At 39.8% G+C, this 26,296-nt stretch overlaps 1 protein-coding gene across 4 annotated transcripts in view; it reads right to left on the bottom strand.

Annotated features, from left to right (window-relative positions):
* Positions 1 to 39: 39 nt before the first annotated feature.
* AK9 (adenylate kinase 9) overlaps positions 40 to 26,296 on the bottom strand; it is a 58,440-nt gene continuing 32,183 nt past the window's right edge. For all 4 annotated transcript variants that reach the window (XM_081000371.1, XM_081000372.1, XM_081000370.1 and 1 more), the window contains 19 exons: positions 25,503 to 25,709; positions 24,699 to 24,841; positions 23,037 to 23,249; positions 22,117 to 22,383; positions 20,449 to 20,570; positions 18,961 to 19,180; positions 17,722 to 17,784; positions 16,433 to 16,648; positions 13,924 to 14,142; positions 11,983 to 12,196; positions 11,248 to 11,449; positions 9,096 to 9,242; positions 8,153 to 8,373; positions 6,748 to 6,944; positions 3,802 to 3,971; positions 2,741 to 2,839; positions 2,551 to 2,653; positions 1,890 to 2,004; positions 40 to 982 (listed from right to left, as the gene is read on the bottom strand). In XM_081000371.1, coding sequence (XP_080856497.1) covers positions 780 to 982; positions 1,890 to 2,004; positions 2,551 to 2,653; positions 2,741 to 2,839; positions 3,802 to 3,971; positions 6,748 to 6,944; positions 8,153 to 8,373; positions 9,096 to 9,242; positions 11,248 to 11,449; positions 11,983 to 12,196; positions 13,924 to 14,142; positions 16,433 to 16,648; positions 17,722 to 17,784; positions 18,961 to 19,180; positions 20,449 to 20,570; positions 22,117 to 22,383; positions 23,037 to 23,249; positions 24,699 to 24,841; positions 25,503 to 25,709 — 3,341 coding nt within the window. In that variant the 3' untranslated portion in view covers positions 40 to 779. The remainder of the gene's footprint in view (positions 983 to 1,889; positions 2,005 to 2,550; positions 2,654 to 2,740; positions 2,840 to 3,801; positions 3,972 to 6,747; positions 6,945 to 8,152; positions 8,374 to 9,095; positions 9,243 to 11,247; positions 11,450 to 11,982; positions 12,197 to 13,923; positions 14,143 to 16,432; positions 16,649 to 17,721; positions 17,785 to 18,960; positions 19,181 to 20,448; positions 20,571 to 22,116; positions 22,384 to 23,036; positions 23,250 to 24,698; positions 24,842 to 25,502; positions 25,710 to 26,296) is intronic.

A 26,296-nucleotide genomic window follows, 5' to 3' on the forward strand; every position in this document is an offset into this window, starting at 1 on the left:
GTGTTAAGTTGTGGGTGAACATATCAGACGACACAGCGATTCTTCAAACAGCTCTTGTTTATTCACAGGCCAGAACAGAACTGAACTGAAGGGTTCAGCCAGCCTGCTTATATAGAGCTCCACTAGAACACAACAGTAACCATTTTCTGTAACTATCCAATCACTGAACGTCACTTTCGATCCCTTATTTGCATATGTGGACCTGAACTATCTACAGTATCCCCCTGCTGGCCCAGGGTGAGAACTTCAGTACATAACAAAGTGGCTCTCGTTCCTTAGAAGATTTACACATGCAGAAATAAAATGACCACCCTGTTCATAACACTATGCAGAAGGGCAAAATAAAATTATTTACTCATAACTCTTCAGAATCAGTATGCAGCAAGCAATGGGCATTAGTTGAATATTGTTTAATTTCAATTAAATATACTTCACAAGGAATAAAGATAAAAAAACACTAATTACAGAAGACCAAAAGCATTCTCTCTGTGGCTTTATAATAAAATACATTACATTTAAATATCTGCATTAACAGCATTAGAGAACAATAGTTTTAGATTGAATATTTTTCAATGACAGCAATATAATTAAAAACCAAGTATATTTTAGTATTAGTTGCAGAATATATGAGTAAACTGCAAATTGTCCCATTAAAATGCATGAAACTATAGAACTTTTGTTTATGTTGCTGAGGCTGTTACGCTAGATCCATCATTTATTGGGCACGATCAGCACAAAAACCAAAAGAATTTAACATTCAAATGTGAATATATTCCAGGCTAATGAGAGGTTGGATCCACATCTTTGAGAGACAAAAAGGTATGTAATTTGTGATCAAAGTCAATAGGTCGATTTTGAGGTTCTTTATACCTCTGTGTCATTTTGATTCCCAGGTATGGGATAAGTTCACAATGATCTATGAAGCGTTCCAACTTCCTCTTGTACTTCTTTCGTATATAATCAGAGCTCCTGGGGTTATATGCTGCAGGAAGTTAAATAATACCGATTATGCCATATCACTTGTACTTCTTAATTCATTGTGCAATTATACAACACTTAAGGACATAGTATAGAATTATTTATGCAACATCAAGTGCCTACAAGATCTCCAGACTGAATCCCTATCGACATTAATGTTAACAGTGATGTGCAGTTGCTTCTAACTAGAAATCCAGATTTTAGGTACAGTGTCTAACTTGGTTATCTAGTGGCCAAAACTGCATGTGATGGAGGTAGATCCATGTAGGTCTGCACCATTAACATGCAGAGGAAGGGGTATATGTGCAATTTAAAGAGTCAATTTAATATGTGCAATTTAAAGAGTGCATAGGTATTGGATGTCAAATCCTTCCTGCACCCCACACCTGTGCTTCCAGCTGGGCTTCTTCTTGGAGCCAGGTGTAAGAAAAGTATCTGGAGGGATGAATTAAGAGGGCCAGGTAGGAGAAGGATTCAGCACCCATCTCCCCCACTTTCCACTTCAATGGGGCAGGCCCATATCTATAGACATGAGGTTGTATCCAGGGTAGTGTGCTTTGTGAATGTTCTGTCAGAGCAAGGATTTCTGCTAGCACAATAGAACCCTACCTTGTCACTTCTAGTTTGATCATAGACTATTCTAGGATGAATGTGTCCAGCTTGCAGGAGAATAACCTTCCACTCGCATAAAGGGATTTCCCCTTTCTCCTGTCCCAACACTCTTTCCCATGGCCCCCAAATCTCTTCTGGAGGGTTGAATGGGAGATCTTATTGCATGAGCAGAATTCTGCTTGCATTGACTTGTGTCACCATGTATGTTTTAACAAAATAATAAAAGATCAATGTCAAAAATATGAACTAATTTTTATTTTATTTTATTTCATACTATAATAGCACAGGTTTTACTGTACCTTTCAAATGATAGGCTATGAACAGCAGAGCAGTCTTTTTCACACTTAGGAAAGGAAATTTTGGTTTTAAACAACCTACTTCATTCATTGCTTTTATCAGAGCTGTGGCCACACCCTACAAACAAACACAAACACTAATGTTGGCTGAGCAATACAAACACTACTCCGTGAATAAGGTTTTATGTATTGTAATCTTTACTGCTTGGTGCTATCATTCATAATCTGGCCTTTAATTCTCTCCTCTATATTAATTACAGTGCCTTTCAGTTTTGTATCACTTTGAAAGTTGCTCAACATATTCCTAACTCTTGACATCCAAGTCATTGTTTCAGCAGCCCCTGGAATTCTGATAAAGACCTTTATCACTACCTGTCAGTTTAGAGAATACCGAATGACCTTCCAAAAGCTTACAGAGTTAAAACAAGTGCAACATTTGGGCCCTTCTTTCCATTACTGTCCATTACTTTTGAAAAAGGAAGGAAGGCATCAGTCATGTTTACCAGAATGAAAGAAAACCCTTTGCAAAAATAAGACTAAAGCTGTGACATGGCTTCATTACATTACTGAATTCATTTAGCAACGTTGAGATTAGATACTGCCCATTTGAATCTTGGCCCCCAAAGTTAAGTCAATTTGAGTGTCATTAACAGTAAATAATAACCTGTTCCAGGTATCCAGTCAGGGGAAGAGCTGTCAGCAATATTGGCTCCTTTATTGGGGGAAGTTTATGTGGAAGAGTCTGGTTCCAATATTTCTCTGGTAATCTAAGAATACAGAAATTTCAGGTTTTTTAAAAAACCAAACCAAACACAAAGCAATAAATAAAAGTAAAAAAGTGATGTATTCAGTACCTCATAAACTTTTGAAGCTTTTCTTCACTTTCAAAAATATATAGCTTGTTGCGATAAAGTACAGCATATTCAATGTCCCCAGGTACCAGTGCTTCATACCTCAAAACAGCAAATGAAAGAAAGATATCACCACATTTGCATCTCATACTTGCTGCAGTTGTTCTTTTACCCTGGTTTTAAGTGATTTGTGGCTTTAAACTGAAATTTTATATTTAGTCCAGAAATTGATTTGCAGCCAGTGAAACTGGCATAAAAGAGGAGCTGCATGCTCCAGAAAAACATTTTGAACCAGGTGTTTTCAAAAGCAGATCCAGCATGTGGCAAGAACCAGTCTTTGTATAATACGGCAATCCTATACATACCTGCTCTGAGGTAAATCTCACTCAGTTCAGTGGAGATTGCAAATAAATGGGTATAGGATTGCAACCTGAAGCATGCATGCCCAAGGCCAGGTCTGCTTTCTCCAGAAGTCACAGTTGATACACTTGCCTATGAAGTGCTTCTGGCCACACCTGCCACCTGGAGGAGCATCCCCAAACTATGAACCGGATTGTTTGAAAAGAGTACAACCTCATCCAAAGCATGCTACATCAATATCCTTGGATCAGGACTTCTAACCAGGAACATTTCTGTTAAGTGGATTACATTTGTATGTCCTCATCCAGTCCATTACTGATTGTGGATTCATGTGGCTGATCTAAATTTTTAATCCATGAAGGGTAACAGTTGCATAGTTTTTTGAGGTGCAAAACAGTCCTTTTGTGAATGGAAGGTATTTACAGAATGCAGAAAAGCACCTTTAGATACACCCAAATAATGCAAAGATTCTTAAATCCTATGTAAAGTTATCAAGTACCCCCACACACACCATGTTAACTTCACCTTCACCACTTTAAAATTTTATTCAATAAAGTCCAATAAATAATACAATGTGATGCAGAATAGTAATGATTCTGCAAAGTGGAAGGTGTTGGAGTTCGCCTGTTTGAGAACTTATTAGCACAGATTGCATTTTTCTATATTCTATATTAACAGAAATCCTTGGAAATGCAAGTGTTTACCTTTGCTTCCCATCTAGGTAAGTAACTGGACAGAATCCTTGCAATTCAGCTTGCATAGGAAATAAAGCCTTCACATCTGCTGCAGTCAGTTTCTTTGGTAGTTTATGTGGGAGAGGGAGAGGATAAGGTGCTAATGGGGGGACATATAATTCTGGATTCTTCAGGAATTTCTGCATTGAAAGCAATGTATGAGAAAGAGGAGAAACATTTCATGTTTTCATTCATGGTCAAAATCATTTGAGGCTACTTATTAAGGAACAGATGTATCCCCCCCCCCTTATTTCTTATATAACAGAAGTTCTGAAATTCTAGTCTACAGACCAGTGGTCCATGAGCTTCAGTCAGGTGGCATAGCCACTGTGAAAGGCAGACATGGTGAATTAAATATTTTTTATTGTATATTTGTAGCTGCTTTTATTTCTTACGTTATGTTTTCTTATCTATTGTATTTTATATTATGTGGAATTCAAGTTGTAATACAATAAAATATATAAGAAATAAGATCAGCAAGAAAAATACAATTAAAAAACATACAACATATAGAAGAATACATTATAAGTCATACAAAAGGCAGAAAAATCTTTTAAGTGGTCCACCAAGACTCTTAGCAATTTTCCAGTGTTCTTAAGGGTTGGGGACCACTGTTATATATAACATTCTACACCAGTTGCATTAGGTGCACTTCAGAATAAAGACATAATCCAATTTTGAATGAATGGATCTTTATTTGCGTCCGCCATCAACCACAGCAACAAAACAACAATGCGAAATACAAAGAACAGAAATAAAAAGTCAATTATATAAAATACACTTTAGGGTCCTGAATCAACAGTCAAATAGTGAACCTTACTCTGATTGCCCCAGCTAAAAACCCTGCAACCTTTGCTGTCACCTGCTCATCTTGATCTGCCAAGAGAAAGGACACAGTGACAGTGGTTGGGCGACCCGGAATGGACAATAAAAGAAGAAGAGGAGGAGTTTGGATTTGATATCCCACCTTTCACTCCCTTTAAGGAGTCTCAAAGCGGCTAACATTCTCCTTTCCCTTCCTCCCCCACAACAAACACTCTGTGAGGTGAGTGGGGCTGAGAGACTTCAAAGAAGTATGACTGGCCCAAGGTCACCCAGCAGCTGCATGTGGAGGAGCGGAGACGCAAACCTGGTTCCCCAGATTACAAGACTACCGCTCTTAACCACTACACCACACTGGCTCTCCAGTGTGGAGTGATAATCAAAGAGGGGTGATAATCTCATTCCTCAAGTCTTTATAAAGAGTGTAAGCCAGAAGGGCAGGCGCCACCGATTTGGGACTGCCATCTCCACGGGGACATGTGTTTTTTGTGTGGAATCTGTTGGACTCATCCCTCAAGTGCAGCCAAGGGCAATACATTCAATCTTGCGAGGGTAAAAGCATGTCTATATTTTAGAATTGCTAGGTTATGCAGATAGGGTGCCAGAGAGTCAAAATGGGAAGGTGGAAAATAGGCATACCATGGGCAAAATTTCCTTATCGTGGCCAAGTTGTTCTGATGCTTGATATAATTTAGGTGCTGACAAATTAGACTGTTTGATTTACTAAAACCCAAAGTGAGTAGCTGTTGTGGTGATAAACCACAAGAGTGAAGTTTTTGATAAACAATTTTAGTCCAGGGGTTCTTGTGACAATCTTGCAGCACTAGGGATATTAGACCGGGGGGATTTGAGTTTAGGCAAAGCCAATAGTTAAGTGTCCTATGCCAGATCCATAATTCTACCAAGGGGAGGTTAGCCTGGCGCAATGATGCATTTGGAACACAGGGAGGTACAGAAAAAAATTGCCTTAAGAACTTTGATTGGACATCTTCCGTAGATCTAAAGTGAGTGCCTGTCCAAATCTGAGCCCCATATAATAACTGTGATGGGTTTTAGCTTGGAACACTTCCAGGACTGATGGTATATATTTACCACCTTTTGTGTGGAAAAAGCATTTCAGAATTTTGGTGCTTTGGGACGCTTTTTCTTTTGCACATAATCCAATCTTTGTTTAAGGGACAGAATCCAATTCTGAGAGATAAAGTAGTCCAGGAGAACACAATAAAGGTAACATCATCACGGCCCAGCTTTCGGTGAAAAAAGAGGCTATGAGGACAAGCAGGTGATATGATAGAGGGTGTGAACTTATTCAAAATAAAGGCAAACGCTTGGGTATTGCCACCCTCCTCAAAATCATCATTTCACTCAACACACATACATCAAGAATGCAAACATTTGGAAAGAAAATTCTAACCTAACAATGGAACTTCCCTTTCACTGGGGTCATTTTGAATAAAGGGTTTATAAAAACAAGGCCATATGACAAATGTCACAACAAAACAATGGCTAACTACCGTATTTTTCGCTCTATAAGACGCACCAGACCACAAGACGCACCTAGTTTTTGGAGGAGGAAAACAAGAAAAAAAATATTCTGAATCTCAGAAGCCAGAACAGCAACAGGGATCGCTGCGCAGTGAAATCAGCAATCCCTCTTGCTGTTCTGGCTTCTGTGATAGCTGCACAGCCTGCATTCGCTCCATAAGACGCACACACATTTCCCCTTACTTTTTAGGAGGGAAAAAGTGAGTCTTATACAGCAAAAAATACGGTATTTCTTGGAGTCAGCATCCATAAAACAATAATTCTTAACACTTCTATATAATTAAAGCATTCAAAGTGCTTCCCATAACAGTAAACTACAGTAGTTTGAGTGCCATATTGCAAATGGTTGAAGCTAACTGGAGTCTAGTCCTCAAATACATTTGTTAGTATTTAAGATACCCCAAAACTCTACAATCTTTTGGCTTGCCTAAGGCCACCTAGTGAGTTTGTGGCAGAGGTATGACTGCAAATAGGGAGTTTCCAGCCCACACTGAGCTACTGCTTTCCAAATGGATTATGTATATATATTCTACCCCTTTTGATACTTACATCCAGTTCCTCTTGTCCAGCCATTTTGTAGTAATGTCCTCGAAATTCTGCTGCAAACTTTAGAGAAGGCGTTACAGAACAATCAATGAGCTCTCCCTTTTCTGCAAGGCTGACAGGACAATATTGCCCAAACTCTCCCAGCCGAGACAGCAGCTCTTGCGGCATGATACACAAATCGGCAATACTGGCTGCCATTCCTGTTAACAATTGGATACAATGCTGTGAAGTTTCACCTGTGACACTGCATATTTGGAAGATTATACCTATTCTACTGATATGTGAAAATGCAAAAGCTATACCAAACAATACAGAGCAAATCAGTATGTTATACTGTATATAGCTAGGTTGGCAGGTCAGTCAGATTAACTTCTGTGAATATCAAGAAGTTAGAAAGATGTTTCTAATTTAATCTAGCCTCCGTGAAGCAGAGGAAGCTCACCAGTTTGTGGAATCTAAAGGCTTACTACACATGACTAATTTATTAGAATGAGTCGTGCAAGTTAGCTTTACTAGCAGTATTGTATTTCATTCACAGCTGAAAAAAATTCATTTGCTAAATGGGTTCTTTACATGGAGGACACTAAATTATAACTAGACTTTGACCATATGTAGCGTTTCACTTCAGTTTTCAAACAGAATCTGGAGTCTGCTTACAAAATGCTGCTTTGAATAAAAAATGAGTAAGAACAACAACAACAATAATAATTGAAGTCAAGTTTCAAGCTGGCCCTACCTCATATTGGTGAAAGGGCAATCCGGAAGGATCCTGACTCTACCAGATAACAGCACTACCATCCCATTTACCATTTGGATTGACTTGTAACCCCTTTGAAAGATGATGGGCAAGAAGCAGGCCATAAATGTATAAATACAGATAATAACTGCAGAACTTTTGAATTGGTAAGAGTTGTATCCAGTGTTGCGTGAGCTGAAAGTAAACTTCCTCTTTCCTTTCCTCTCAGCAGGGAACCTACTGAGCATTGTGGGCTGCATCTTATGGGGTTGCAGTGGGAGGGAGGGAATAGTCCAAAATTGGTTGGAGTAAACTTGCACCTGTGGAGTGCTAGGTTCTTCCACCTGATTTGGTGTGATTCATGGGATGAGTTCTGGTTGAGAGCAACATAATGTGAACAATGGCCAGAAATCTGGGACTCAAAAAACTTCAAAGTCATGATAAAGCCCAGTGTGGACCAGCCCAAAGATTTGTAATGGGTTCATGTTCTCTTTATTATTCAAATAGGTCATGTGCTTCTTCATCATCAGACTCTGAGCTTCTATTTTTAAGTTTCATATTAATCTTCATTTATTTGACGTTAAAGTCAAATCCAAGTAACATAATAGAATTACATATAAAATCCACTAACAACCTCCCCCCAATTAATTTAAAACAGGATTCTTTGCTTACCTTGTCGTATTCTTTCCAGATAGATCTGGATCTGCTTGGTGATTGCTTGAGTTTCCTCAAGTATTTTGTTCCAGATCCACCATTTGCTGTGTGTTGCATCAATCACATACCAGTTTTGGTGCTGTTCCTCGTAGTAAGGTCTTATTTCTTCTGTTTGTGCTCTGTAACACGAATTCTTGATAGAGAGAATATGGGAGCTGTCGTGCATTGGATAAGGATATCTGAGAAGACAATTTTAAGTGCATTAATATTAGGCTTTAATATCAGCCTAGTATGAGCAGTAGGTTAGTGCACAATGGCCAACTGCTCCCACTTCACTACTTCCCTGGTCCATGTGTGAGAAACCTACCAGGAAGCTACCACTAAGCTTGGCTTCCTGTTATGTCCAAACCCTAACAAGCCACAACTGCTAATCAGCCTTAAAGCATGGTTTGTTGGTGGCTTACATATTGTGGCTTGTTAGGAAATAACAATCCACAGTCCATTGTTTGGATGTAAAGGGAAGCCAAGTATAATGGCAACTTCGTAATTTGTTTTTCCTGTTTCTGCCAGGGGAGTAGTGAAGTGGGAGCAACTGGACATTGTCTACCATGCTGCTCCTTCACTGTAAACTATGTTAAGCCAGAAACCATGCCTAATTGTGAAGTACAGTGGTACCTCGGGTTACATACGCTTCAGGTTACATACGCTTCAGGTTACAGACTCCGCTAACCCAGAAATAGTACCTCGGGTTAAGAACTTTGCTTCAGGATGAGAACAGAAATCGTGCTCCGACGGCGTAGCGGCAGCAGGAGGCCCCATTAGCTAAAGTGATGCTTCAGGTTAAGAACAGTTTCAGGTTAAGAACGGACCTCCAGAATGAATTAAGTACTTAACCCGAGGTACCACTGTATTAATGTGCCCTGAGGGAGTTATTACTTCACACCCTTCATGGTGTTGCTACCTGTTAGGGATTTGTTTATCCTGCAGTGCTCTTCTGAGGACCTCCTTCACATCAATATCTAATTCGAATATTTTTACTGGAATGATTTTCATTTCTTCAAGAAGGTCTACTTGTTTTCTTGTTACAGGGTATCCATCAATAACAACTCTGTGGGAGGGAAAATGACCACAATTCAGATTGGGTTCAGATTTATTATTTATTTCTATAACAGTAACTCTTGTTGATGAAGCCCATACACATGCCAGGATATCCTGAATCAGGAATAATAAACAGAGCCAAACAGCATATTCATTCTTTATTATTCCTGTTGGCACTGTGCCGATTTCCAGAATTATTTTAAAGCTTTGAATCAGCCTTTTTATAAAGAAACATAACCAGGGTTACATTTTGAAGGGACTGAATAAAACTAGAATAGGCTGTCAAAACATAACATAGTATCATTCACCAGGGAACTAAGTAGGTATTTTTGAGCTAGCAGGCCTCAATAGTATTCCAACATTGTACATAGTCCTAAATTAGGAGTGAGGAACCTTTTTGGCTCCGTGGGCAAACTTTATCAGGGGCAACCCACCTGTCAGTCACATGATGTTCCTTCCCACCTTGTGTGGGGTTCCCAAGCTTCTTGGGTGCAAGGGCCATTGCCAGCCCCACAGTTTGTAAGCCTCTCCATGCTTTTCCTTTTCACCTATAATGTCAGGGCAGCTTCACCAAACCATCAGTGCTGGGATAGAGAAGCTGTTTCTACTGACTGGAAGTTGCTTCTCCTCGAGGAAGTCACAAACTTACTGCCCATCAGCTGATAGGTGGTTGGGATCACACCTTCTCCAGAACAACAACTATCATAAGCCCACTTTAAGCTCCCAATTGTTCTTTGAAGCCTCAATTCACACATTATGTATGACAGATGTAAGGGAGAAGATGGGTGTGGCTGCTCCGCTTTGCAGGGCAAATAGGGAGGCCTAGTAGGCCAAGTTTGACCCTTAAGCTGGAAGCTCATCACTCCTGTGCTAAGTTATAGCATATCAACTACAGAATCTATTCCTCCTGTCCTTAGTCAGGAATCTTATACAGTTGTACTTTGGAAGCCAAACAGAATCTGTTCTGGAAGTCCGTTCAACTTCCAAGGCACAGCTTCCAATTGGCTGTCAAAGCTTCCTGCAGCCAATTGGAAGCCCTGCTGGATGTTCAGCTTCCAAAAGAATGTTCGCAAACTGGAACACTCCTGGGTTTGTGGTGTTTGGGAGGCAAAACGTTCGACTGCTAAGGAGTTCGTCAACCAAGGTACGACTGTACATGTTTATAGACTCAGATAATGGCCTGGTTCACAAGTCATACTAAGCCAAACCATGGCTTACCATGAATGTGTGGGCTCCAGGAGAGGCGAATGTGACCGCTTTGTTCCTCCCCAGTTGCTCTACTGCTGTTCTGCATGAAGCTAAGCCATAGCTTTGATTAGCATGTACTCTGAACCTGAGTTCATAGTTTAGCTTGCTCCAGACTTACCATAAGTAGTAGGCAAGGTTTGTCCTATGGTTTAGGGCTCATGGGATGTCCGGGATAGCTAAACCACATGTCTGGGTTTGGATGACATGCTAAGTCACGGGTTAGTGTAGTGTAGCATCAGAGCAACTGGGGAGGAGCAAAGGGGCTGTGATCTCCTCTCCAGGAGTCTGCACTCTGTTGTGTTCATGCTAAGTCATGGTTTGGCTTTGTGTGTTGTGCAATCCAGGCTATTCTGTTCAATGGGATTTACCCCCAGATAAATATGCACAGGACTGCAGCCAGAGCCCTTCTCTGTTTCACCAGGGCTTTAAAAAATATCTAAAAGATGTATTTGCAGGATTAAGACACAAACTACTTTTCACAATTTCAAGTACGATTTTTACTATCCTCCTGCTTTAATGAAGAATACCAAAACACCCTGATGAGAAATGCTTATAATCTGCCAGCATGCGTATCTGAACCTTTATGACCAAATTGTACAGCATTATTTATTACATTTTTTGGTTTTATGTTAGGCAAGGCAGAGTTGCATGGCAGACAAAGGCAACTGCCTTCCATATCTGCTGGAAGCAATGTTATGCAGATGTAGTCCTAAATGTGACCCATCTGGAAGCAATGCTATGAAATAACTAAAATGAAAGTCTCTCACCCTGAGGTGTTACACACAGTATCCATCAGTGAAATATCTAGAGCCCTCACAGCAAGTTCATCAGGTGCAGTCAATCCTTTCTGCAGATGCCACTTCAATATAAGCGCTAGTTCTGTCTCTGGCTGATTGTTTAGCACCATACGGATGGCATCTCCCATGGAAAGGCGCAACAATCCATATTCTTTTGCAAACCTTTTGGCAACTGCAAAACAGTTTTGTTGTTAATGAGCAGCTTTTGACCACACTGACACATAATACTGACCATTATGTTTTAAAAGAAAAATAATGATTGTGTCAATAGAGCAGAATCACAGTCATAGGTGACCCTCAGACACCACACCGTTAAAGTACATGGCTTCCCCCCAAGAATCCTGGAAACTGGAGTGCTGTTAAGAGTGCTGGGAATTGTAGCTTTGTGAGGGATAAACTACAGTTTCCAGGTTCCTTTGGAACAAGCCATGTACTTCAAACATATCTTGTGGATGTGTCATTAGACCTAGACGGTTATGATAAAAGCGTAAGGTTTACTATGACTGCTTTCTGAAAGTAGCCTGCTAAAGGCGATCCCTTGTACAGTTTAACATCACACAAGAAAAAAATAATGTGTTGGAAAAAACCTAAATGAACTTACCGGCAGTATAGTTATCTGGTAGAACAGAAAAATACCATCCTCTCCATAAATGCAATATTGTTATACCTATATAAACATCTATACACTCAGGACTCAAGACTTACCTGTAGTCTTTCCAGATTTTGGAGGCCCCACAACTGCAATCTTAACTGGTACAGTTGGCTTTGGCTTTGGCTGACGGAGATATTTGATGGGATTTTTCATAAATGTATCCCTGTTCTCTTTGCTTGTAAAGAAATAAATACAATTCCGATGGATAAGTGGAAAGCTAGGAGTATCTTGATTTTGAAAAGGCTTGATTGCATCTCCTTCACTTAGCTGTAATAAACACAGAATTATTGACCTCCAGAACTGCTGCTGTAACTATTTTCCAATGAAAAATGTACCGGTATATTCACAATTTAACAAATATTATCTTTTGATTTATAAGAATGAAGCAAAGTTTTCCTATTTTCCTGTTGAAATTACTTACGCTAGCACAAATAATTGGTGAGGAAAAGTTGGCAAGAACAGTCACATCGGTTAAACTAGGGCATTAAAGTAACCAAGCAGCTCTTTTAATGCATTCTTTTGCAGAAAACTATTATGTTAGTAAGAACAATAATAATTTAACAATTTAGTAATTTCTTCTTGGGGTGTCAAGTGCCTATTAGTGCCTATTAACAAGTGAAATGTAGCTCATCCCATCTTCCTCACTGTCACTGAATGTCAAAGTTAGGAACTATTTTTGGTTCAGGGCAGATATACCTCTACTAGGGGCACAGCTACACTAACTTGGGTTTCTCCTTTGTTTTATATAGGCAACTCCCTTGGTGCAAAGAAAAAAGGATCTAAAGAAAACAGGCGTTGGGTAGACTGTCTTGAGGGCTTCTCCACACTTCTGCTTGTCCCATGCCTAGAAAGCATGGGTCCAAGTGATTATGCTTGCCTGGCACTTCCCCCTGGAAAACCTGCTCTTTAGTGCTAAATTGGAACAAACTGCATTCTTCCTTCAGGGCAGGCATGCCTAAAGTCCAGCTTGGGGGCCTAATCTGGCAGTTTATTTCCTGGAGTTTATTTTCTTAAAAAAACTGAGTAATCAATCCTGAAAAAAGATCAACAACTTTGGGGGGAAATCCTAAAAAAAAGGTCAACAACTTCGGACGGCCCTCACGCATGTTCACTTCATCAAATCTGGCCCTCTTTGAAAAAAGTTTGGACTCTCCTGCTTTAGGGGAAGGGCTGCAATCCAGAGGATCTGCCTTGAATTCAGAAGGTTCCGGGATCAATCCCTGGCATCTGCATGTAAGGCTGAGAATGTTCCCTGTCCGAAACCCTGGACAGCCACTGTCAGTCAGTTTAGACAATACTGAGTTAGATGGACCAATGGTGAGACTCTGTAGAAGGCAGCTTCCTATGGGATGACTATGGCTAAGCACTGGCCTGCACATGGTCATCTTGCCTGACAGCTCTTGAGATATGATCTTCTGTCTAGCTGAGAAAGAAACTGATGTCCATGCAGACCATGATAAGCTATCACTGTGTCTGCGGCCACCACCTAATGAGAAGAGGAAGAACAAGGAAGGCAGGGAACAAGGAAACCCCTTCCATCCACTATCTGACCTTTGAGATTCTCTACAGGCCACACACACCCTGAAACACATCCTGAACCAGACCTGCTTTGTACTCTGTTTTTCTGGCTGGAATGTACTTGAGCTATGATCATGGTGTTTTTTTTCTTGCTTAGAGGGATGATAAAGGGGAGTGTGAAAGCCTGAAGAGATTAGCCCACTGTAGAAAGCCTACTGACTGGCATGTGCCCTAGGAAGGTTGATCAGAAGGGAATGTGGCCTTCAAGGTTAAAAGGTTTCCCACCCTGATTCTATTAGCAGCAGATATTATATCTGCACAATCAATCCTATTTTACAAATTTAGAATAATAAACAATACCTAGAAACAATAGCATAGCACAATTATGCATAAGAATTGATATATGACTCCACATAACTGATTTAAGAAATAATGGTAAAAAACAAGCAAAATATTCTTTCCTAAAGGTTATTTACCTTGATTGGGTCCCATTGGCCAAAATTGCTTGGATGTTTATAGGCAAGAACTAGCATCTTGCGTGCAAGGGATAAGCTTATTGGATAACATTTCTCAAAAATGCTTTCACGATTTTCTATTAGGTCCTTCAGCTTTTTATACAATTGATAGCACACAATGTGAGGCTTTCGCTTGGATACAAGAGTTACTTCGGGTATCAACAATTTTTCAAGTTCCTCCTGTGAACAAAAGCAAGCAAAACAGAAATAACAACAACAAAAAAGCCAAGTAAATCCTTAAGAACATGAACAGAGGCCTACTGGATCAGACCAAAGGCCAGTCTAATCCAGCATCCTACCAGATGTCTATAGGAAACCCTCAGGCAAGACATGGGCACAATAACTCTCTCCCTACTTCTGCTCCCCAGCAACTGATACTGAGAGGGATACTCGGGTCATAGAAGTAACATATAACCATCATGACTAGTAGCCATTGATAGGAAGTACAAGGACTGCAGACATGCGAAGTGAGCACCCAAACAAAAGAGAATGTGTCTCAAGATGCTGACAAAATGGATCATATTTTCAAAGCAGCCCAACACATTTCAGACCATTATATTTAAAGACCGCCTTTAGCATCTTGAGACACATTCTCTTTTGTTTGCGGTAGTAGGCATTGATAGCCTTATCCTCCATCAATTTGTCTAATATCAGTTTTAAAGTCCTCCATGTTGTTGCAACAAATTCTATTGATTAACTATGCCTTTACTTAACCTTGCAAATAAAGCAATATATTTAGCAGGTAACACAAAATATTTAGCAGGAGACTTGTACCTATGTGTCAGGTGGCAGGTTGACTTGTGATATCTGGCAAACTACCGTATTTTTCGCTCTATAACACGCACCCGACCATAACATGCACATAGTTTTTAGAGGAGGAAAACAAGAAAAAAAATATTCTAAACGAAACAGTGGATGTATGATTTTTGTGGTTCACGCTGTGGCCACAGACATGTGATCTGACGGTGAGTTTGGGGTAGCCCAATGCAAAAATCCTGAGGATCCATGCTTTGTAACCACGTTTTTGCGGCCCCAGGCAACAGTGGGTGCGTGATTTTTTTGGTGCAAGCTGTAGCCATGGACATGCTATGTGATCTGATGGTGAATTTGGGGTGACCCAGTGCAAAAATCCTGAGGATCCATGTGGATCCGTGCTTTGTAACCAGGCTCTCTGTCCCTCTCTTCTCCCCATTCAGCAGCTCTTCTCCCGCTTTGCTGTTTCAAAGCGAGCAAAGCGAGCCACGGAGGAGGGAAGGGAGGGGAACCATGGATCCTCTGCTCACGACTGCAGCAGATCCCCCCGCCATCTGTAGGCATTTGCTCCATAACACGCACAGACATTTCCCCTTACTTTCTAGGAGGAAAAAAGTGAGCGTTATGGAGCAAAAAATATGGTACCTACCTCACAATCAACAACCTACAAGGCTGCTCGACAGATCTCCGATCAAAATTTACAACTATGGGTATTAAAACTGACATAGGATTGGCTACCATAAAACCATTGAATTGAAGGGTTGGAAAGGGTCCTAAGGGTCATCTAGTCCAGCCCCCTGCAGTGCAACCTCTATTTAGCTGGGTATCATAAATCATTTTAAGTAAGCTCATTTTCTCTGTTTTTAAAGCTCCTTGAAAACATTTTTTCCCCATAATCCTAGACCTTTGTAAAAGAAACAGATTATGGTATTTGAAATCATTCTGCTCCATGATAACTCCTGCAATAGCTGTGGGAGATAGCGCCAATTTATAGAAGAAGGCCAAAAGGAAGGCAAAAAACCACTTGGGTGAAACAGTCCATATTGTATATTTTTTACTGGGAGGTGCAATTAGCAGAAAATTAGTGATCAGTGGGAGGGTATGTTGTGGGTCACATAAGATCAGGCAGTGGGCCAGGTGCAGCCCAGGAAGCTCAGACTGCACACTTCTGAACTAGAGATAGAAAACAACGGCTTTTTTCCTGGAAATTATGCATACTGATTGGAGAATGTGTTTACTGTACTTTATGCACAAAATTCAGTTAAAATAGGCACATTCCTCACAGCCTATTGAAGATATGCATATTGACCATAGAAGTCAACTCCTAGGTCCCTTCACCCCCCCTAAAATATTTGAGGGGGCTGCCCCTCAAAATCGATGGGCATTGCCATTCAAATTGTGTGCGTGTGCCGTGTATTGTGATTAAGTGTGGTAGGGCTTACTTGAGCCCCCAATATTTTATTCCATTTGGCACATCTGATATGCAGCAGGAAATGTCTACAATTTCCTCTTCATGAACAAATTATGTATACATTCTCCAGGAGGCAAGTCTGTTGGGGTGTTTAATTTTGCTCTGGAAAAGTGAATACAACACTGATGATTTAAAAAGAAGATATTTCACATATCTTCTTTTTAGATATAGTAAAATAGTGTCATTTAGTCTCTGTTACACTTATGTTAAAGCAGAATACAATACATCAGACAATGCTGAAAATACCTGCACTGCTTGCAGATTAGTAACATCAGTTTCATATTTCTCTGAGAGTTCAGTTCTCATGCGCTCAATAGCCTCAGACTCCTGCTCCTCTTCCTCATCTTCTCCCTCATCTTCTTCTTTCGGGAACTCTTCTTCCAAAATAGCTTCAATATCATCTTCCTCCTCCTCCTCCTCCTCTTCATCAGGAACTTCATTTTCAAGCCTAGCAGCAGCCTCCTAAAAGAGAAAATGGAAATATTTAATTATTATATTATTCCTGAAAATATTTATGTAAAATAGAATTTATGGCAATGCTTGTTGATTCTTGTTCTCAGTTCACTATATGTGTAGTGGTACAGAAAAACTGTGGTCTGGAATATATCACAGTCAATAAAAATTAATTCCTGTTGATTTCTAAGGGATTAATTTTATACACAAAAAGTGTATTATTGTTTTGCCTGTTTATTAAAACTGCTTCCAGCCCAGGTTTTTCCTGCACATTAATTTATATGCCCTAATTTCAAAGTACCTGCTCCCTGACTAATATGTAGTAGAGACTTGACTATATTTAGACAGCTGTCATATATAAAAAGGGAGTCTTGCGTTGGATCCAAAATGCCCTTCTGTGAATGGGAAAGCTCCTATAAACCGTATTTTTTGCTGTATAAGACTCACTTTTTCCCTCCTAAAAAGTAAGGGGAAATGTGTGTGCGTCTTATGGAGTGAATGCAGGCTGCGCAGCTACCCCAGAAGCCAGAACAGCAAGAGGGATCGCTGCTTTCGCTGTGCAGAGATCACTCTTGCTGTTCTGGCTTCTGGGATTCAGAATATTTTTTTTCTTGTTTTCCTCCTCCAAAAACTAGGTGCGTCTTGTGGCCTGGTGCGTCTTATAGAGTGAAAAATACGGTAATCAGAAATACAGTATAAACAGCAATTTCTCCCAAGCCAATTTATAACACAGTTATCTTTTTAAATAAGCATCATGGATGCCAAACTGAGAGCCACTTTACAAAATCCAATATACAGTGGTACCTAGGGTTACATATGCTTCAGGTTACATACGCTTCAGGTTACAGACTCCGCTAATCCAGAAATAGTGCTTCAGGTTAAGAACTTTGCTTCAGGATGAGAACAGAAATCATGCTCCGGCAGTGCAGCGGCAGTGGAAGGCCCCATTAGCTAAAGTGGTGCTTCAGGTTAAGAACAGTTTCAGGTTAAGAACAGACCTCCAGAATGAATTAAGTTCTTAACCTGAGGTAGCACTGTAAAGTGATCATAATGTTTTTTGTTATTTTTAATGTGTATCTTACCTCCATTTTCCTTTTTGCTTGTTCTACCAAAAGCTCTGCCCTTCTTTGAGCAACCAGCTCTGCCTGTTAAAAAGAGTACATATGATACATACATACACACACACACACACACACACACACATTAACAACTGACGTGCTAAAATTCAATTTCAAAAGGTTTTTCATGGGCATCTGAGGATACATGGGAAGGTTAACTTTTTCTAGTTTTCCTATATACCTGTGGAAACCAGTGCAGATCCAAATTGCAATGGATGTTATGTTGTTGTTTTTTTGGTGGGGGGTGTTTGGGGATATCCATCCCAAAGCTGGACTGTAAGGCAACATTTGGCTGGGTAGATATACTTAAGAAGGGTTCTACTAAGTTTATAATAGTATGATGAAGCCCAATAGCAATATTTCATTATTATTCTTCATTTTTTAAAAAAAAACTTCTTTATGTGGTGACCAGCATACCCTTCAACATTCCTCAGATGAAAATAGGAACATTTCTCACTCCCCCCCTAGGGCTGTCCATGGAAAATTTGAACACTTGGAGGGTATGAGATAAATGCAAAATGTATGTCTATAGATGCAAAATTTAGTAAGAATCAGAACCCTATTCCACTTAAGAAATGCTGAAGACTCAGTGAGAGTCAGGAGCTTTGATTTTGTTTAATTTGCACAAATCTAATCGCAACACATGGCTAATAATGTATTGCCATTAGTTTGATCATACTACAAAATTAATCAAACTAATGGTAATACGTTATTGGGCATGTGTTGCATTTGGATTTGTGCAGATTATTCTGTATTGCAACACAGTGTTTTTTCCCCTCTGTTTATTTTGTTTAAGACTGCAATCAGTGCATGCTTATCAGAGACTAAATTCCATTTAACTCAAAGGGCCTGGGGTTTTTTTAGCAGACATGCACAGGATTGCACTGCAGTTTTTGTTCATAGAAGCCTTCTGACGAGCTGGATCATTTGAATTACCGCTTACTTCAAATTAGCACTGCATCTGCTTCAAGCCAGGTGGGGAGTCTCAAGCAGGCACTCTCATCTAGGCTCCGGAAGGCAAAACAATTCTGAAGTGGTTAGGATACCTATGTGCCACAGAAATTAGCTGTCCATCTTTTAGTGCTGCACCAATATTTGCTTTAAAACTCCTACAATATGAGTTTGGATCCTAAACCTGCAAGCAGGGATACTGTACTTTTTTATCTGTGATATACTGCCTATTAATAGATCCTGAATACTTACTCTTAATTTTGCCTTCATGTCTTTTATCTGCTGCTTCTTCTCAAATTTTCTAGCTTGTCTCTCTTGCCATGTTTGCACACGCTTGGGAAGAAGTCGGTCAGTAACATCCTCTTCATCAACTTCAAGGTAAACTGCAACATCAGGACAAAGGCAGCGGTCTGCTAAATACTGAGCTTCCTCTGCTGTTCGAGGAAAACCATCCAGTATAAAACCTGTGGATCTAAATGCAAAAAAGTAACTGTCAATTTTCCATGGACTTCCCAATTAATAGCAAGAATGTAATTTCCTACTAGTAGGCAAGGGATGGGCATAGCTGGATGGAAAAAAAATCCAATCAGGATTCGTAAGGTCAATATTCTAGGCTCCTAAATGTATCCCTTGTGCAGCTCTGCATCTGGAGAAGATATTTAGGGCTTGTAGGGTAGATTGGCATGATGGCCACTTACTGTGAAATGTTCCTTCTGGTCCAGTGTAAGGGAGTGATCCAAATGTGGATTGACTCTACTTATTATACAGAGCAAGCAGTATCACATGACACAGATTTGAATACCAAGGCTGGCTTAAGAGGGTCCATTTCAATTCTGAACTGGGAGAGTCAAAATCTCTCTCTCTCTGTCTCTCTCCCCCTCTCCCCCCCCCCTCTCTCTGTGTGTGCATACATGACACTGGAGGAAAACAATGGACCCTGTATGTAGATGCTGAAGGAAAAAGAGAGATAGCCTGGACAGACAGACTCTAGTGAACAGAAGCCAATCCATGGCACTTGCAAAGAGACATCTGAAGACTGGGTGGGACTTGATGCCTTAACTGATTGAAGAACAGAGGGAGCCAGGAGGAACGAACTGCTTTTGCCAAGGCAGGAGTGAAAAAACTGAAGAGATTCACTCCACCTCCCACAATCCTGCTCCTGCCTTCATCACAACTCATGATCATTACCCAACCCAGCTAACACTTCCATAACCCACTGAAATTTTTAAAATATATAAGTACTACAAACAACAACAGAAATCACACTAATACCAAATCTATGAGAAACTTAGTAAAAAGCTTTTAAATAAAAGCTCGCCTAAACAGCATCTATAAATGATCTGCAAGGCTGAACTGCAGTGGATCTCATATGGTAGCTGATTTCAAAGAATAGATGACACTTATTCTACAGCAATATTTAAATAGAGAAGTGACTAATAAGTTTCATAATTCAATAAAACTAACAAGACCAAGCACCAGCCAGTCTCATGTTACTGTGAGTTAGGCTGTTTTTCAGATCTTCTGGGTTCAGATGAAGAGAGGTACTTGTCTTGATATGTTTGACCCAGGATGCTGAGGCAGTGCAATCCTATGCATATCTACCATGAAGTCCCACTGAATTCAATTCTTTGGATCTGAGTTCAGTGGGGCTTATTCCCAGGCAAGTAACTACAGGATTGCAGCCTAAGAGCTATAGATGGAACAAAAAAAGCCAGACCATATTAGACACACAAAAATTACCGAAATGGTTCCTTCATCCACCAATCAAGAACAATGCCATCAAGCACCTCCATGGGCAAGGCTTCACCTTCTATTAGATTTGCCTTGATTGCTTCTTCTTCGTCTGTTAACAGCATCTCTTTCTGTTGAAATGATCCAAAATACATGTAAGTATTTGCTCTCTTCTTCGCTTGACAACAGTTTAGCAGTATAAGGGTTTTACATAACTCATTCTCTTTGCTCAACATTTTTGTAACAAAATACTGTATTTTTCCGTGTATAAGACTAGGGGTTTTGTTTTTTTACCAAAAAAGTAGGTTTAAAATTAAGGCTCATCTTATACATGAGTAGTGCTGAGGGTGTTTTCTTAATTTGGAGTCCTCAACAATAGGGGGCATCTTATACATGGGAGCGTCGTATACATGGAAATATACGGCACTTCAATATGTTTAAATTATATTGCATAATATTTTACATACTGTAAAACAAAGGTTTGTATATGTATTGATTTCTGTTTCCTAAGAGATACATTTATGGGTCAGGTATATAGGAAAATCCAGGCTACTCTATCTGTAATATTAGTTGAAGAAGAAGAAGAGTTTGGATTTGATATCCCGCCTTTCACTCCCCTTCAGGAGTCTCAAAGCGGCTAACATTCTCCTTTCCCTTCCTCCCCCACAACAAACACTCTGTGGGGTGAGTGGGGCTGAGAGACTTCAAAGAAGTGTGACTGGCCCAAGGTCACCCAGCAGCTGCATGTGGAGGAGCGGAGACGCGAACCTGGTTACCCAGATTACGAGACTACCGCTCTTAACCACTACACCACACTGGCTCTCCTTTCTTTAAAAAAAGGAATAGCTGAATGTTTTTCAAGCAACTTTGAATTATTCATTTTCATTTAACTCTCATGGGAAATTGGATCACTATAGAAAGTGTGGAACAATGGAAGCACTGAGTTAATTCATTCAACATGCAAATTTTTTGTTTTGTACTGGGTACAAGAGCTGGTTGGCTCATGCATATTCAACATTTAATGACTGCACTATCAAGAGATGACTTGCATGTGAGGATGAGCCCTCCAATATCAAACACCATAGAATATTTTCATACCACATCAAACACACAGAATTGGACACAGAGCTTAAACAGTTGTTGTTGCTTTCCTGAAAGGTGTCTCTATGTGGATGTTAGGATAAGTCCAAGTGGGATTCATGTTCCTCTATTGCTTGAAGCCAGGAGATGCTAGGACTTTAACAGGTTGTCTGCTTTTTCTTCCTGCTGAAGACTCAGTTCTATCCTTGGCCAAGTTAGAACCAAGAGAGTAAATGTTCTCTTGGATTTACTCCTTCAGACTTCAGGTGTGAATATGCATCCTATTTTTAATTCACAAAAGCTACTGAGCACTGCAAACTAGCACAACAGGGTGAAAGGCTAGGCCTAGCCTTTGACCTGACATTACCAGTATATCCTGTACCATCCCTCAAAGTAGCTCAGGAAAGAATGCTGTTGTTCAACATGCAGGCAGGGTTTTTGGTGTATGTCTAGGGAGGACTGTAGCATGCAAACCTCCACCTACAGTCTAAAGTTCCATGGTTTTGATTTTGTTTATTATGGGACTTGATTTTGTTTATTATGTAAACTGGTTCAAATATTCATCTCAGAAAGCCATTAATGTATCCTAGGTGTTACCTCTTGAAGTCGCTTAGTTTCTTCTTCACCCTCAAGTTCTTCAGCTGCAGATTGAGGGGATTCAACCATTTCTTGTATGGTAGCCTCTTCCTCATCTTCCTCCTCTTCTTCAGGTCCAACTCTTTTTCCAGTTTTGATCATGATCAATTCCTGTAGTCGCTCCTCAAACTGAATGTGGAAAATACCTAATTTGTCTGCTAACCAACGGGCACAAACCGTTTTACCTGCTCCATGTGATCCTAAAAGACATATTCTTATAGGGGGAGCCTTAAATAAGAAACAGAAAAAAATATAAATATAAATGTTTGGATTTTATAAGAGCAGGTTTCTGCTGAATAATACATCATTTAAAATCTTGAGATATTTCAGAGAAAAGAACTGCATTTATTTCTTAAAGGCAAATTATCAGATGATTGTACATGCTTCAGTGTTGGTAACAGAAATAAATTTGCTCTCCTATCCTGCTTGTATGCTTCTCATGGGTTGGCCACTATGGGAAAGAGACTAGTGGACTAAAAAAGCCTTTGGCAGGGCTCTAAAAGAGGTAGTTAACAGTGCTATCCTATACATGTTTACCCAAGCATAAGTTCTACTGCGTTCAATGAGGCTTACTCCCAGATAAACCAGGCAACAGATTGCAGCCTAAATGTATTCCCATTCACTTCAGCTACTCAGTATTCTTCATTTCCTTCATTCAGCTCAATATCACACCTTTTTCCCCTTAGTAAAAATGATAGTCCATAAACATATACTCATTTAACAAAGTTTTTAGAAATTGTAACAATTATGTCTTCATGCAATGTGCCTCCTATATTTAGGTTTCTCATAATTGAGTTAATACAGTGTCTGAGACTTGGACTTTGCTTTACTAATCTCTTATCTATAACAGACATATGAAAGAAGCTGAAAATGTTGCATACTTTCAGTGGCTCATTACGAGACACATATTCTTCGGGGTTTTCCAAAAATTTATCTCTGTTTTCTGGAGTTGAAAAATAATAGTGTTTTTCTCGATATTTAGCTGTGTTTTCAGTAAGTCCTGGGTAAAGGATAAAGTTTTCCTTTAGAATCACTGGACAAAAGTGCTTCGTATCTCCCATTTGTCTCTTCCTCTGAGCAGCTTTTTCTTCATCCTTAAAACAGCAAAATAATTCTGATGAGGTGTTGAGCATAACTTTGATAAACATCCTTAAAAAAATAGTCTTTCTTATTGGCATACTTATAAGCATCCAAATGGCCGCTGAAAGCTGCATATCTACCACTGCCCCTCACCCTTAAATGTGATCAGGGCACTCACCTCTGGCGGTGCTAATCATATGTAGGCAAAGTGGTGAGGTAGGAGGGGATGGGCAAGAGGTTGTTTCAGCAGAGTATGGTAATCATGCCTAGCTTAACCCCCATGGGTGATAACTGCTATCTGAGTAAATACTCCAGCAGCTAATTGTGAGGTTGCCCCAACAACTATTTTTTGCATTCTGCAAAAGTAGATTAGCATAGAAAAAACTGATTCTACTTGGTGGCAGCATTCACTGTAACTCTCACTGGATTGTGATGATGTGGAGCAGTCTAAAGAAAGGTAGCAGTAACCTTTCTTTAGTGATTAACTTCTGTATTAACTTCAGTGAAATGTGAACACATAGTGAAAACAGTCCTGCATTTCAGTGTTATGCAGATCAGTGCTAATGAACTTGTATAGTGTGACAGACTGAATTCTGCACTTGGAATGTAAGAAGGAATTGTTTTCCATTCTACCCTGTATTTGTTGTGGGCAGCACTGTTTCTATTCTGCTGCAGTTAAGTCTTCCTCCAAAAACTATCTTCATCTCACTGCTGCTGTGGCAAAATTATGTAACTTATGTAATTAATTTTGTAAATTACGTTGTCATTACGTTATTTTATTCCATACATTTCATTTCTAAGGAAACGCCATACAAACGGGACCCCCACTCATGCAGCAATCAATTAGGTATCATTTGTGAACTGAGAGCAACAACAGCAGCCAATATCAATCATATTTGCTGGCTTGATTTCCATCTGGGACATAGGAAAAATAAGCTATCACAGCAATTTCTGGTGCCATTTTCATTGGAATTCTCCAAAATTCCTATTGGGCACTCAGCACAAAGTTGGAGAACACAAACCTAATTTTGCATCAAAATGTTAATTCCAGAGTTTAGTATCTCAAATCCATCCTAAGTTGGCTGGTGCTACAACAGACAGCAGCTGCCTTTACTAGTTTTACCCTTTGCTTCTTTCCCCTAAATATGGTTCAGTAACTAGAGGTGCCACAGGATGTACTATTGACTCCTAAAGTGCCCAAGAAGAGCAATGGACTTGGTCAGACACCCCTCTTCTCTAGAATGTGTCCATTATGCACATACTATCCACATTTCAATAATGCCATAGCACGTAGATAATGCTGAAGAAAACCTCCCAGATCTCAGCACTCCCTTACATGAAACAGTATAAAACATGTATTGAGGCTGAGAACAAACTGCACCATAGTCTTCAATCTGCGACTGGGGGAAAAATGTATTTAAAATCATTGCTAAATATAATCTTACATTTAGGCTGTTACTTACTTCTTCCTCCTCTTCTTCCTCATCTTCATCCTCTTCTTCCTCTTCCTCTTCCTCTGCCAGTGCCTCGGCTTCAGCTTGCAAATCTTCTTGTTCTTCATCGTCATCTTCAGGACCAAATTCCCAGCCATGGTACTTAAAAGGTTCTGCCAGAGATAATCACGCTCTAATTTATTTTCTTTAAAATGCAAGTATAAAAGCATGCAACAGCAGAGATAAATCATGACATATTCTTTCACTAAAAATCGATTGAACATATAACAACTTTATCAGTAGCAGTAATGTATTATCTGCTCCTGACCCAGGCTGAGTCATCATCCACTGAAGGTTCAAACCTCAGAGCCAGAAGCTCTCATCCATCAGCTGTCCACCAGAGACCACTGTAAGATCAGATCCAGAGAACATTACCCTGTTCCACTTGCCAGAGGGCCTACCAAGAAAGCACCATAAAATTCTAAAGCTCAGACAGAGATTGGGAACCTGTAGTCCTACATATTGTTGTAGATGATGTGCAGAGCATGTTGCATAAAGAGTAGGAACTTATATAAGCCCTTTGTTTTCACAGCCCCAGCCAGGCTGGCAAGTAGACACTCACAAGGTGTTTGGAAGTAGATCATAAGCTCTACAAGCCTACCATAAAGAAACTTTTTATGATGATATAACAGAAGCATCCTGTTAAGCCCTTTCATATTTTTTGAAAAACTAGCACTACTGCTCTTCTAGAGTTCTTGATTTATTTATTGTTTCTTCTTTCAAATATCTCCTGGTCTAGAAATAATGTGAATCAAAAATAATTATGAGACTTACGTTCCATAGATTGAATAGTTTGGTCAAGAAGCATTTGCAGAGTTTGCCCATCAATCTCCAATTCTGAAACCTGAATTAAAGGTGACTCTGCAATTGCTGCTTCCATTCTTTGCCATTCATGCAGAAATTGGATAATCTTGCTTTTAAGTGGATCCATTTCTACTAAATCTGGGAAAGCATCCTCAGGATATTCAGGTAGCTTGACTCCTGGAAAAAAAGCAAACTGCATTTTAGATAAGTTTGACATTGTAAGAAGTATATTGCCCCCTCTATATTGATATTCAGGCATGAGTGCCCACACTTATGTAGCCAAAATGGCACCACCCTCACACAGGAGGGAGGTACCAACAGAAACTGGATACTCCACAGTGTAACATTTTATTGCAGGTCCCATTTCTCATAAGGTAATTTCAAAGAATGCTTTCCCTTCTCATTGGCTCTTTGTAGCACATGCTTTCAACAAATCAATAGTTCTTTTCAGCATAACATGCTGGTTATATTCAACTCAGTCAGAGTAGATACACTGAAATTGATGGCCTTAAGTCCATTAACTCCAGTGCATCTACTGTGATTATGATTTATGTAGCATATCACCCCATATGTTTAATAATTCATTTTTCTCACTATCTGAGAATCACAATGGCCAAGTTATTGCATTGTTTCTTCATGGATATACTGCTAAAGAAAGGGGAGAAAGGAAAGAGGCTCAGTTACTTTTTATGTTTGCGTATGGTTATTAATTACATAGTATGTCAATTCAAGTGCACAATTCTTCACTGCAAAACTGGATTTAT

Source organism: Podarcis pityusensis (assembly GCF_964106645.2).
Source record: "Podarcis pityusensis genome assembly, chromosome: 3".
Taxonomy (NCBI): domain Eukaryota; kingdom Metazoa; phylum Chordata; class Lepidosauria; order Squamata; family Lacertidae; genus Podarcis; species Podarcis pityusensis.